This window comes from Wasmannia auropunctata, unplaced genomic scaffold (genome assembly GCF_000956235.1).
Source record: "Wasmannia auropunctata unplaced genomic scaffold, wasmannia.A_1.0 LD335514.1, whole genome shotgun sequence".
NCBI classification, from domain to species: Eukaryota; Metazoa; Arthropoda; class Insecta; order Hymenoptera; family Formicidae; genus Wasmannia; species Wasmannia auropunctata.
The window spans coordinates 508,441-523,578 of record NW_012027376.1 but is presented as its reverse complement, the minus strand read 5'-3'; the positions used below and the strand labels follow the sequence as shown (position 1 = coordinate 523,578).

Below are 15,138 nucleotides of genomic sequence, written 5' to 3'. Positions count from 1 at the left end.
TATATATATATATATATCTTTAATAAAAAATATATATTTAAATTAATATAAATTTTATATAAATTTATGTTTATATATGTATATATAATAAATTTATATTTACATATATATATAATAATTATATGTGTTATTTATATAGTTATTTATATATATATATATATATTTCTTTCACTAGTTAAATTAACCGAAAACTCCAACACACCCGCGGCACGCGGCAAACGCATCCGCGACATTCTCAGAACTCCAAGTTGACAATGCGATCTTGACTAACAATAAGCGCCGACGCGAAAGTAATCCCGGGCACGTGACACGCTCAAAACTCGATTCTCTCACAGACACACGAGATTTCACGGCGGAGATGTGGCTCACTACCGTTTTCCGATTACGCCCGCATCCGTCGAGTCTCGCGCGAAGAAGATGCAACACTACAGTGAATAGTGACAGAAAATTTGTTTTGAAAAGCAGATAAGCAAATATAAAAGTGTGAAAACTTTTTTTGTATCATCAAATTCGGATTGTAACATTGCGTTGTGCAAATCTGCGGTTTCGTTTATAATCACCAAGATTTATTTGAGATATTTAACATGATTAATTATTTTAGAACAAAAAATTATGATTTTCTGAGAGAATAAAATAATTAATAGATATACATGTTACTTAGGTGTAATAATATTATATAATCTAGTGAAATAATGATGAAGTGATATAATAGTGCAAGTACTTCAGAAATAAAAGTGATGTCACTATTCAGGCACCTTCTGGTTCCGCTGCTCTTCAGCGGCGAGAGCCGCACGAGAAGAATGGATTACGATAGTGAGTAGATTTGTTTCGGATAAAAGAAATTATATATTATTAAGAAGGATTACAAAAAAATATCGTCAAAAATAATAAAAGTTGTCTTTCAAAACGTGTGAAATTTATGAAATAATAATGAGATGACGTCCCACACCCACACACACACACACACACACACACGCGCGTAAACTTAAAAATATTTTTTTATTTGCTTGGTCAAGGTTATTATGTAAATTAGAATAAGAGTAAACGAAAGCAATGAATTACTAACAATCCTCAACGGGATGAGGTTAAGCCAACAAAGCTGTACTATTTTTGCAAACGTTGCGAAGTAACGGACGATTTATTGCGAAACGTTAGACCGTACTGTCCACTTACTCGCTGCACGTATTATGCATTCCGATAACTCAGATTGTTTTTTTTTATAAACCAAACAAATAAATTTTATATTCCAGAAAAAGGTCTAATACTGGAGTTATTCACCGTTGAATGAAAAAACTTTTTTTTATTCAATTTCAAATGGACTTTAACATCATTTCAATAAAAAATATTACGCTTAATTAATATTAATTATTATTGATGTGTGATTTATTTTATTAATTCTTAAAATACTTGATGTTGAAAATTAAAATATTAAAGAAATCTCTAAACAAATAAATACCGTTGAATCGGAAATATTACGTAATTTCGATTAAATTTTTTGGCAGCAAAATTACAGAATTTTTTATCAAAAAAGTCAAATAAAAATTCGCGACTTTTGGTGCAGTCGCTGTGTAATCGCGTCAGTGTAAAAAAACGATGAGATGTGAAAGCGCGAAAGACGTGGAGCTTTTTCAATGCGCGGCGAGCGGAAAGCTCGCAAGCTCGCTGTAACATACAGACGTTGTCTCTGTTTCCTCGGAAAATGTCACGAGACACCTTGCAGCCAGGGGCTTTCATAAAAATCTACTATGTCGCGAAGGAAAACGAGCGTTGTCGTCACGTTCACAAAGCGAGGTGCTCGAGTTTCCGTACTTTTCGAATGCTCGATCGAGGGCGCGCAAAGTGCACGATCGTATGCATCGGCGGATGCAAACACCTGCACCGAAACTTTCGCGCGGGCGAGAGATGGAAACGCCCGGTCGATTCTACCTTTCTCCCCCGCCGCAGTTCCGAAAGTACCCACTAAAGTGAAACTTCTAAACCTGCTCGTATAAATTTCAGATTTTGTGGCTCCATTGTTGCCGAGAAGCAAACCGCAAATTTTACCGAACTACTCGGGTCGGAATTATTTAACCTCGAGGTACTCGCACTGTTACCATATTTTGTACACGGCTAATAGTTTCTCAAACACTAACTTACTAGAAGCAGCTGGTACACACAATTGAATATGAAAACAAAAAACATATTGATGTAAAAAATATCCTATTGTGAATCGAAAACAATTGAAGAATTTTACATTATAATTAAGTTTCCGAATATAATTAAGTCCGATTATACAATTTTATACATTTTTCGCGTACAGAAGTATATCAATTAAACAGCAGTTAAAGTACATAAGAGATAATGCTAGCACCTAAGAATAACAGCATGATTGTCTGCAAATTTTTTAATTTTGCGATATTAAATATCCATAAAAATCAAACGTCAAATTAAAGTGAAAATAGAACAAGTGTAATTGGACTAATTCAGAAATTAAATAATTTTTTAATCAATTTTGGTTACGTTCTTCTTAATCGACAAAAATTTCTTCAATTAATCGTAGTACTAAATTTGACGACCTGACGTTTTCACTATTGTTAAGAAGAAATCAACTCTAATAATAAGTGGACCGAAAAATATATCATTTGTTGATTAATTAAAATGAAATAGATATATATACCTACATATATATATTAATTACGAAAACCGCACAATAATATTATACATAATTCAAAGATATAATTCAACTGTGATTATCTAATTATACTATTGAATAATTCCAACCAAATACATTGAACGATGGCAATTCGGCCGCAAGTAAACACTGAATATATGACACTTTACAAACCTATTTGTGATATCACGCTACATTTCCGGCGAAACCTCGAATCTGGACTTGGGGGCAACGGACGAACGTCCGTTAAAAATACTGCCGATAGTAATTATTTAAAGGCATGCAAGTGGATATTTTGACACAATCGCGTAGAGCTAGCCGGAACGTGAGCCGTTGCTGTCTAGTAACGATGTCATCGGATATTCTATGGAACTCTACGTGTCCAGGAATACACCCGTGGGATATACGTCTATATCCTACGTGGGCACGCGTACATATACATATGCAGCATATACATACGTATACACGGCACACCACGGCAATAATTCAGCTCTGTCAGAATTCTAGTGGCTATAAAACGCGTATACGCGGGAACACCTCGTAGGTGTCCGTCGACTGGACGAAACTATAAACAACGACCGCTTATTTCGACGGTGTTCATTGTACCTATGGTATATATCTATGTCAATCAATCGATGGTACACATTTACGCATGTTTGATGTGCCTTCAGTTTGTGCTAGACGTGTATAAAATATGCCAATATTTTTGAGTCGTGCTAATTGGTCAACAGAGAATTCCTGGAGAAAGAAAAGTACCAGAAATTGTTTATCTAACGGCTAGAAAATTATTGAAATTTTCAAAGAACTTCGTAGAAAATTCTATGGGAAGATTTTTTTATCTGGCATCTAATTAATGCAGATTAATATCTATCTTATTAACAGTAAGATAATCAATAATTTTTGGCCTTTGGCAAACGGAAAAATCTCATTTTCAGATGCTAGGTTTTATTATTTCTTTCGTCTTACAAAATGTTCTTTATTAGAATTAAACTCAGATTCATATATTAAATATTCAAATGACCAACGAATTAACTTGATTTAAGTCTATGCTTTAATTTAATTTGAATAAAAAGACAAATGTATCCAATTATAGTTTATGAAATATGTTGCTACTCTGATTTTGTACTTTAAAAATTTGCTCTTAGTTAATGGAGCTTTATCGCGGCACAAATCATCCTCGTCCGAAGCGGCTTTCATCCATCGAGTTTGCAAACGCGCTATCTCGACCTGCCTGGGTTCGATTAACCCCGGGAGGGTAGTTCGCCGATAAGCCGTGACATACGCAGCGAGGAAAAAAAACGCAATTCCGCCAATGCCGAGTTGACGCACGGATCTCGTTTCACAGCACGCTTTCGCAACGTTGTAACGTCATTTTTAGCATGCGGTTTCCGCGCGCCTTGCCATGGTGGTGGCATTATGTTTGTACAGAAAAAAAGGGAAGAAAACCAAAAAAAAAAACAACGCCTCCCTGTACATCGAAATGGAAAATATCTCCTGATTTACGAGCCCTCGGTGTAACCGGCGACTACCTGGGACGTTCGTCATTCTGTCAATGGTACGGCTGCCCCGTGGCGATACTCTTGCATACACAACGCTGCATTTAGTTATAAACTCGCGAGGTCCAGAACCTAAAGGTGCCAAGCTGCTCGATCAAAAGTAGTAAACATGACTTGTAAAAAAAAGATCTTGATCTTTCTAACGAAAGGAGAATTTATGAGGAACAGATCTCAAGACTCCTCTTTAAAAATCTAAAAAGAATTTCTTAAAGTGCATGGAGAACAGTTATTGTTATTTAAAAAAAGATCTTTAAAGCATCAACAATATTTATAATATTAGTAGTTTTTTTTTCTAAAAAGGTTTTTCTAAAAATCCGGTAATATTATTTTGTTTTCTCTGTTATACAAAGTTAATTTAATAATTATTATCTTTTACAATGATATAATGCTAAAGTATAAAAATAATAATAAAGAGATACGCTCATATCTCGTAGCAATATGATAATAAATTATAAAAATGATATTCGCATGTACTGTTTCGATTGACAAGGAAATCAGTCATTGTCGAGAATAAATGAGTCTAAAAGCGTTATTTTGCTCCAACCTTTGTTTGCATATATACGATCTCAGACGGCAATTCTCGAAAACGAAAGCCCGCATGTTTTCGATGCGCACCTTCATTAGATCGGATTCTTAACACCTCTCGTGAGGCGCCAGATTGAATCTCGAGAGAAGAGGAAAAAAAATATACCGAGACGAAAGGGTCAAATATTTATGAGGCGGTTCTACCATCGACGGTCATCGAATATTAATGTATTCTCTTTAAAAAGGAAGATCGATCGACTTGATCTCGACCGGTTTCACCGAATTTAACACGGTAAAAGATATAGAACGACAACAAGTTAATTGGAATCGCTTGGAAACAAATATGTATAATATAAATCGAGTTTTTCTCACGGCAATCATGTAATACTTCTACATTAGATAAAAAAATATTTACACAGAATATTCCGAATATTCAGAATTAGATATTTTAAGGTAAAATTACAAAAGATAATAATTTTTAATAGCAATATTACTATGGCATTATTCAATGCTATGTAAGAGTTAAACAACTTCAGCAAATTGAATCTAGAACATGTGAAATTAAACCATGTTTCCTTAGATAATTTGAAAATCGGAATATCATAAAAAAAGCTTGTACACAAATGTTAAACATTTTAACTTATTTACAAATTATAACATAAAATGTATCAGAAGTTATACAATGAAGTTCACGTTTCATCAACATCGCTTTTGTTGGCCATCAAAAAAAATAGGGCGCTCTCGTTAAAAATGGGGAAACACGCCAGATACTGGCTTTTGTTTCGTCAAAAAGGAACTGCCGGTAAGCTTAACTTTCCATATAGCCGCCGGGCTTGTCCGCCGAGAAGTTACTTCGGCTCTCGGTATTACGACGGCGGTCTGTTAGCGATAATTTACATGGGATATTGGCGCGATCTAATTCGGGCGCGCTCTGGCAGCCGACGGATGGACGGCCGTGTCACGTTCGATTATATCCAGAAGGACCATGCTTCGTAGCTACGTGGCTTGCTGGAGCCTTAAATGAAGTGTTAGTTAACGCGACGAGCTGTCGATCTAGATTACCTGGTCTAGACGCGGTCTCCGCAGAATGACGTTTCCAGCCAGCGGTCCCCATCGTGAAATGACACGAGTCGAGGAATTATATCACGGCAAAATTTTAAACTTCAAAATTACAAAATCGACGCTTCTGATAACGATTCTCGTCCACAGTGAAGATGAAAAATTTGACAACGCATGTTCATTTTTTTTTCTAATGGCAATATAAGCAAGCTCTCTCTGTATATTACTAATAACATAACATTTTGCGTATATTACACATAAATATTAGATTGATATAGATACAAATAAATCCAAAACACAATTCTCAGTTAAGAAAATACGTCTCTATGATACAAAACTGTACGATTCGTGGACCGATTTAAAGAAGACATTTTGTATAGATAATTAACGCAAAAATTGCAGGATTGTACGTTTTATTCCTTGCGACGTCTCCTCCGACTTGAGAAACGTTTTAAAGGCCATTCTGGTTTACTGCCAGCGGCATGAATTAACACCCAACTACGACCACGACTTTATTGTCGACTGTGAATCACCGTGACATACGTGTTTCATGAGAAATGTAAACGCGACAATTATTCCGCCACGCCAAATAACCCGACGCTGATTCGTATATCGTTAAATCGGGCAAAGATACGACTAGAAATGCTTATATTTGACTGGATAATGATCTTGTTACTTCTCCAGAATGCAACACACACGTACATCGCATTTATATTAAGATTTTATCATACATATTATTGTTAATATATAATGTTTTATTTCTTTCTCTCCTTATTTTTTTTTGTGTCGTTTGCATATCTCATTATGAATTCACGAGATTCGAGCGACGCGCTTCATTTCACTCGCTCCTCGTTAGCAGAGTCGAATATCGCGACGTGTAAACAAACGGAATTTTCTGCGAGATCAATCGAACGCCTATATGACCGTACGATTTCTCGTATTCGCGAAGATCGTCTCGCTTCAAAGTAACACGGTCTCGCAGAGAGGCGGCATCAAGAGAGTGAAAAGCGAACCCCGGGAATATTTTCTCCGAGTTCGTTTGCGCTCGCTCTCGTCGACTGGGGACGCAATTTCCACTTTTCAAAGAGCCAGAAGAAATTCCGGCCTGCTGATAGGAACGAGGCGAGTTGGCAAAACCAAATATGTATTTCGCAGCTGCTTTGATCACCTTCGCGGCGAAAACGCCCACAGCAAACGGAAAGAGACCGACGACGAAGCCGACGAAAAACGCGAAGGGGCTTGCTCTGCGCTCTCGTTTCCGTCCCCGTGCAATTTTTCGTTTCTTCCCTTTCTTTTTTTTCGAAAACGCAGATTCACGAGTTTGTGTACATTTGTGTACTTTGCCTCCCGAAAGGCGATGCGACACGAATGCAAAGAGGACAGTTCGGTCTTTTTAACTGCCAGGATTAATTAATGTCGGTCCTTCGTGAGAAATATCGGACCGACGCTACTTTTAAAAGGTGCAGAGGATTCCACGCGACGGAAATAAGGACGAACACGATGCCGACAGTACCAAGTGATTAAACTTTCCCGGTACGTGTTTGAGCAGGAATAATTAAAACTTTCTCTCTCTCTCTCTCTCTCTCTCTCTCTCTCTCTCTCTCTCTTTCTCTCTTCCTCTTTCTCTCTCTTGCGCCCGCGCGTACTTTACGAGCAAAGAATAAAGCGTACCTTGACGAGCGGTATGACGTAAAGAGATGATAAAGTATGCATGCGGGAAGATATTCTTGTCTAGCGTTTATAATGAAATGTTAGCGAACGAAATACAAGTCAATTAAGAATAGAAAGTCAAATTTTAAATCGGTTGCTTTATATTTAATTTTAAAAACGATTTTTATCGAACAATAATATTAAATATAATCCTCATATTAAATCACTAAAATGTCAAATCGAGTATATTTAACGCTAAATGTAACCTTATTTAAAACAATTCAATAAATTTAAGATAATTTAACGTTTCTTAATTTATAAGAATTATAGATATTAATTGACATGTAATGCGTATACTGATGAGTTTTTAAAATTTAGCTTACGTTACTTTCGTGTCATATATGAATTAAAATTAGAATATCACAACCTGCAATATTTCCGTAAATTCAAAAATTTATGCTCCAGGGTACGCGCATTGATAACCCCATACGAAACTCGAACTGTCACGATCATCACGCTCTCGAAAATAAAATGGACACCGGTCGCCGAGAGCATTTTCAGTGAGCCATATTACGTCGCTGCTCGCAAATATTCAGCGTGATGGTTGATTGAAGGGTATTCTGCACGCGGCTAAAAATATCCGCGTATTCGCGCCAGCGAGCTTACACCCGAATAAAAAATCGTTGCGTTATTTTGATGTAAGATCTACAAACCATGGCGATAGTCGTTCTTTTTATACGTCGCTCGTAATCGCCGTGCGAAGTTGGCGAATCCGTTTCAAACGTACGACTAATTTTATTTTTTAGACCTACGCGTATTTATAGGATATTTTCCAGTGCTATCGAAAACTATTTTGGTGGCAGACTTTTTGGCAAATTTGTAATCGGGCGTTTTAGCCAAAATTTCCAAAATAGACGAATGACGAAAATGCTTGATAAATTTCATACGAGAATTTACTTACGTAAAAAAATTAATATTGAAAATTAAATAAAACATTTTCAATTAACGTGTTTCATAACGATCATAGTAAACATACGTTTCTATTTGTAAAAAAAAATTGCTACAAAACAAATGTTTAGGTACATGCGAGCAAAATCGTGAAATTAATACGTTTGAAATGCATCGGATGGTTTTTATATTCCCCATCATCGACACACAAATAAAAAAGATCAATGGTCGGTTGCAGTGTATTTGAACAAATATCGTTTTCAAACAGGGCTCATACAGAAGATAAATGGCCCAAGTTTTAATAGCATCCAAATAGCCGTCGGTGTCCACAGGGAAAATCCGAATTTATGAACCTCCAGAAGGATTTAATTTATTTAAATTTCAGACTGGTAAGCCAGGTTTAAATCCTGATTTACCACATGGCTTTCCTTGTTACATGCACATGCGCGCTTACTACCTAGGCTTAAGAGAACTGTTATCACGAGCGCTTTCACGCAACTTTTATGAGTGCATAACCGTAGAAAAATCGATAAGCCATGGACAACATTTTGTGTCATGCAAAAAGCTAGTCAGAAAAACAGAGTTTTTTTGCAAATCATTCTGCCTTTCCTTTCACCTATGTAGTCAATGATTTTGCGTGTATGATAATTCAGAGAATATATCCATACATAACTGTTCGTTATAAATAAAAATTGATCTTTGAAGTCAGAATATATTATGAAAATAGATGTTATATAATTAAAAAGATGATATTATACACATAAAGCGTGTCGCGCCTTACAAATAAAAAAGAATATTACTGATATCTTAAGAATGTATCACTGACCTCGCGGATTCTTTCATACAAAGGATAAGCCGTCGATTTTATTTTTCCTTCTGATTTACTACCTTTCTTCCAGCAACTAATGTTTAAAACACTAGCCAGACAAGAAGAAAAAGTATTATGCAACATAGATAATAAAAAGTCTGTAACGGTATAGATCGCTGAATTATCTGAAAACTTCCGCGATCGGGTCGTAGTTCAAGCGCTGGGAAAACACGCTCCAAGCACAAAGCCATTAATCATCGAAGTAGGAGGCACCGATGACTGATGAGATACTTAACTTAACTCGCATCTAGGTGGGTCGAAGATCACTAACGCTTAAAAAGAAGAACCGATCGACTTCGTTTCCAACAATGGAGCTTGCATCCGCATACATCATCCGACCTGACTGATTCTAGATACTTGTATAATGTATATAGAAGAGAATGAATATGAAGTAAACTAAAAATTTGTCACATCAGGGAGCGATTCTGAAAAATCTAAAAGCTTGTAAAGTTTCTACATAATTCATGCTCTCTCTCTCTCTCTTTCTCTCTCTCTCTCTCTCTCTCTCTCTCTCTCACGCACATACATACACACACACACACATGTTCCTAGAACGTATAAGATTCAAACCAGAGGCACATATGCAACAAACATAATATACAAAATTAAAATTTGTGCAAAATACAAAAATGTAAAATGCTTTCTCTATTTTTAAATAAATTTAAATCTTACGGTTAAGATACCGATGATTGATAAGATACTTAATTCGCATCTGAGTGAAAGATACTTATAAAGTTATACATAATGCCTATCTTGTATTCCTATCTTTATATGTATGCTATAAACGAAACGCTTTCGGTATTTCTATTTTCTCGGGAGTATATTGAGAGTTTGTATCGCGAATAGACTTTCCCCAGAAAAGATTTAACGCGTTATACGCGTGGACGGTGAATCTCGTTCTCTCTTTCTCTCTCATTCTGCGAAGTTAAGTAATTGGAAGGCCCAGTGCCTAGTGATTTATCACCGGCTTCTTGACGCACGAAAGGGCGCACAGGGTTAGAGAGGAGGCTGACGTCTCAGGCGGAGATTGTTGCCGCGTTGACCAATGATCGATCGTTCCGATAGATGCAACGCTATTGTGAGCAGCCGTATGTTGCTGGTCCCCCTTCCCGCCCCCCCCCCTATCGAACGGTGATTAAGTGATTTCCGCGAGAAAAATTGCGAGTCAAATCTACCGCGATATGTCGGCTTTATCTCCTTGCTATATAAGAATATCTCACTCGTTGGCCTTGTTACCTCGAAACATTTCAGTCTGTCGTGATTTCAGGCCAAAACGACATCAAAAAATTGCGCAGGGAGAACGAGCAGCTGCGTCGGGAAATATGGAGTCTCAGGGACGAGTACGACAAACTTGAGGATATTTTGAAAAAACAGAAGAACCACGGCGACAGCGAAGAGTACGAGGTTGGCAGCTTGATTTTTAATTGTGTCATGTGTGCTGTAAATAATTCATAATAAAACTAATAAAATATAATGACAGCCCATTAATAAGTAACAAAAACCTATAGCAAGAAAACTCTCTCGCATTCGTCCTTATAATACCTTTCCTAAAAATGTTAGCCATCAACTAATAAAGACATAACATTATTGTTGCGGGATATAATCGATGTAATCAACGGTAACAATATATCGGAACATGCCGCAAATTACAGGATCGCTCCGAGGAGGATGACGGCCTGCAGTCGGACTTCTCTTGCGAGGAGGACGAGGAGGAGTACGAAGATAACGAGAAGACGGTCAAGGACTTCAACCAAGAGGAACAGCTAGAGAACGCGGAGAATCAGAAGATCTCTTCCGAAAAGATGAGCAGCAATATGCATCGGCTTCACGTGGAGTTCGACGATCTGTCGGTTGTCGACGAGGAGGAGGAGCTGAGGAGAGATAAGGAGAAGACGGAGGCCACACCGGAGGAGGGCCAGGGAAACGAGGCTGTCGGGCATCCACCCCCGCCGGTCCTCGGTCCCCGGCAGCTTCACGACAACATCCCGTTTTATCCGGCCACGTACGAGCCGACGAGTGCTTTCAGCGGAACCAGTTATTACACCGAATGCCCGTTCGAGTTTCCGAGTACGGTGGGTTTAATGCTGTCCACGGATACGTCCGCATTATTGGCTTCACCGTATGCCGGATTACAGTCTGATCCATTGATTCCGCTGGCCAACTTAGACGTCGGGGATCTGGAAGTGGCCGATCCGATGCTACCTCAAATTCACGTCCCGCCCATCGGTTGGCAAAACGACACGGTCTCTCAAAAACAAGTGCCCACTTATACGGGTAGCGTCGCTCCCGTCGTGTCAACGACAGGAAAGCCGGACTCGCACCCGATAATAGCTTCCTCATTGGAAAGCTCGGTGCCGTCGTCGAATACTTTCAGCTTCTTGAGAAGAAGGAACACAAGTACGAGGCAACCCGCGAAGCTCCACGAGACATCAACTATTCAAAATTCACGAACGCAGACTTCAAATTCGGAAGAAGCAGTCGGCAGAAACGTCTGGGCCGTGAACTCTCCTGGATCTGCTGTGGCAAATGGAGAAAAGGATATGCAGCGAATTGAAAATGCCGAGGAGACCACGACGATGTTTACGGCGCCGGAAAAGCCTAAACGCTTCTTCGCGCTGCAGCCTTTCAAATTGAAGAAACAAGAATCGCCGACCGCCAGTATGAGTCATTTTGGAACCGGAACTAGCTCGAGCAGCGGCAAAACGGCCTCCACGGTGATTTCGAGGACTAACCCTTTCGTAGGGTTAAAAGGTTCAGCGGACATTTACATAAACGGCGCGATACCTTGTGAAGACGCCGCGAGTGATCCGAAGGCATTTTTGAGTACAGATAATCTACTGACCACGGATAGTAAAAGTACTTTAAGTAGTCAATTGATGAAATCGGTCTCCTGCCAAGATCTCTCGAGTGATTCTCAGAGTGTCACGCAACAATTAAAACTGAATCACGTCGAGTCTCAGCCGCTCACGAAGAGCGACAATACTCTAGACAATATAAGCGGTTCCTCTAGTAAACCGTACAAGAGTCATCTAAACGTGACGTTAAAGGTACCGCGTGCCGAGCAGGCACCGAGTCCAGAAACTCCAACGCCAGAGGTGCCCAACCTACCCTCGATAGATTACCATCTCTTCAGCAGTCCTTTTCTACGAAACTTCGACAAGATCTGCTCCAATTATCAAGTAAAATCAAACCCTCCTCCCGCCACGACGCCACTGTCTGTTCACGTGAACGACGACGGCCTCGCTTATCCGTATCCTATGTCGGGTTACGGCCAAGGCGTTCACCTCGACGAGAAGTTACGAGCTGCGCACTTGCCGGATCAGAGTCGACTGCTGATACCCAGCGACCAACTGATGAGCGGCAAGCAGGATATTCAAGTGACTTCCTTCGAGAAACCGAGTCCCTGCACCTTGACACCCTCCGCCACGCCTTACGATCTGACGAGCCTGAGAAGATTAAACGCAAATCGATATCTTCAGAGCCAGAGTCTGTACCAGAACGTTCCCTTCGTGTCGCGAGGACCCGGTCAATTTTACTCGCCGAGATGCGGAATGATGTATTACGATAATGTCACAAAGGTACCGGCGCAAACGCAGACGTCAATTGACGGCGACTCGCATCACGAGGACGAAGAGGCAATCAGCGCGGCGAATTCGCCGAACGGGCAGAGACGGAAAAAGATCGTGAAGAAAGACAAAACTCTGATTAAGGACCAAACACCACTATCGCCGGCAGCACAAAGAAAACTGAAGAAACAGATTAGCGCCATATCGACAGATATGCTCGAGTCGACCGCAAAAATGACGCGGAAGAAACCGAGGAGATTGAGCACGATGCCGCCTGACGTGCAGGAGAACAAGAACGAAAGCAGATCGTCGTCCTCGGGACAGGACTCGCCGCGTAAGGATCAAAACCGAAGGATGTCCGTCTACATTAATTCTAAAAGACGACCGTCTCAAATATCGTTAAAAAGGTCGAGGAGTGGCAGTGTCGATGCCAAAGACAAGTTCGCGGATGTTACCGCGCCGAATTTGGAACGCGAGAGAACGAACTCGATCAGTAGCCGGGAAATCACCAACGTGAAAACCCGCAAGACTAGTACCAGTAGTGGTAATGTGCCATGGTGCGCGTGTTGGGGAAACGGTTGCATTTAATCAAAGTTGCATATTTAATCCCATTCAGGGATGTAACTAGAAAAGCCGGGAGGATGCAAAAAGTGAACCGTTAACAAATTGTAATGTCGAAGTATTAGACATCAATAGCGAGTAATCAATTAATGCATTAATTACTATATAAGCAATATTAATTATTTTTGTAACGTTTTATTTGTGCACTTAATCTCTACACTTCAAAAATGAAATTACTGAGTTAATCTATATACATGATTATTTAACATTACGAAGATAAATTGTAAAATATATCACTGCACCGTTTGTTATTACAAATCTCCAATTATCACAAAATTAATATTCATGTTACTCAATTATTTCAATGTTTTCAAAGAAAAAAAGTCGAACCGTACATTTTTAGATCAGCAATTTCTTCTCATCGAAAAGATTAATGCGCCAAGTGCGTATTGATCTGTCCACATCACTGGCACTATCTGGATATCTCTCAGTAGTCTCATCTCGTATGCATCTCGCTAAACGTTAAAACGAGAAGCTATCGCTTGAACCGGACGCGATGGCCCTTATTTATTTAAGACAGCTGCGATTTGTGTCAACAGCGAGAGGTTCTTGCTACTTTCTGATCCTCGGTCCGTGAGAGGGCCAGGTCGACTGAATAATTCGAAGGACAAATACCAAAGGGAAATGCTGATGGGCCACGGAATGAATTCAGGAAGGAAGACCTTAACTTCCCGTCGCTGGTGTAAGGGAACCGCCATTGTAGCCGGTAACGCAGGTCGTAAAACAAGCACAGACAGCGGTACTATGGTGTTACTAACGCTGTCACAATGGGGTGACAGTTGTATCTAAACTAGTTCTGCCAAGAGACCAGAGGAAGACGAGCCTTTGCATCCGCTCTTAAGGCAAATTTACGGGGGTTGCGCAAGCTTGTTGTAAGCACACGTGCGAATAATGATACACATTCTCGAATTAGATAGCGATTATCTGTGTACGATTACATTTACCAAGCAATATATTTTATACAAATTAGATCTTACCTGCGAATATGTATGTATAATTTTAAAATCAAAATTTATTTAAAAAATTCTTGTTGTAATAAGAGCTTATCTATAGTTAATTATCCATGCGCATTAGTTATTATAAATTACTATATAAATTATAAATTACTAATAAATTACTAATAAATTATAAATTACTAATTATAAAAGTATTATTTTATATGTAAAGTTAAGCAAAATACTGTATACGATATATTATTTCTAGTCATTTAATGTATTTGTATAGTAATATATTTTGCTGCGTTTCGATGTTTTAATATACTTTAAATTACAAAGAGATCATACCAATGTATATAGCAGTAATTAGTATTCTACGCATTTATAGCTAACTAATTTTTAAAATAATAGTGATCAGATAGTAAATAATTGCATGCTGTATTACACTAGTACATACCTGTATATATATTTGTATATTTTGATAATTAATTCACGTATAATTAATTAATATATTTCATGTAAAGTTGTATTTATAATACTATTCTAAGATTTATAAATATCACTTGTTAGAAAAAGCCTAGAACAATCTTCTTATAAAGTGTGTTTAATTAATGCATTGTACTTTTATACTTTATGCGCTTTAAAATACAACATCAATGTATTTTGTATTCAAGTAAGTTATTACTTCATATATATGTATATGTATATATATATATATATATATATATATATACATATATATATATATGTATATAATGAG

The 15,138-nt window shown here is 38.4% G+C and overlaps 2 protein-coding genes across 5 annotated transcripts in view; one reads left to right on the top strand and one right to left on the bottom strand.

Moving 5' to 3' along the window:
- The window catches only part of LOC105456879, a 21,092-nt gene extending 7,481 nt beyond the window's left edge, over nt 1–13,611 (top strand). For 2 of the 3 annotated variants that reach the window (XM_011701240.1, XM_011701238.1), the window contains exons 2-3: nt 10,524–10,660; nt 10,909–13,611. In XM_011701240.1, coding sequence (XP_011699542.1) covers nt 10,524–10,660; nt 10,909–13,410 — 2,639 coding nt within the window. In that variant the 3' untranslated portion in view covers nt 13,411–13,611. Of the gene's footprint in view, nt 1–358; nt 814–10,523; nt 10,661–10,908 lie in introns of those variants that run through there. The other variant, XM_011701239.1, reaches the window with a different exon arrangement.
- The window catches only part of LOC105456876 (tyrosine-protein kinase transmembrane receptor Ror), a 243,908-nt gene that overhangs the window by 184,154 nt on the left and 44,616 nt on the right, over nt 1–15,138 (bottom strand). The window lies entirely within an intron of this gene.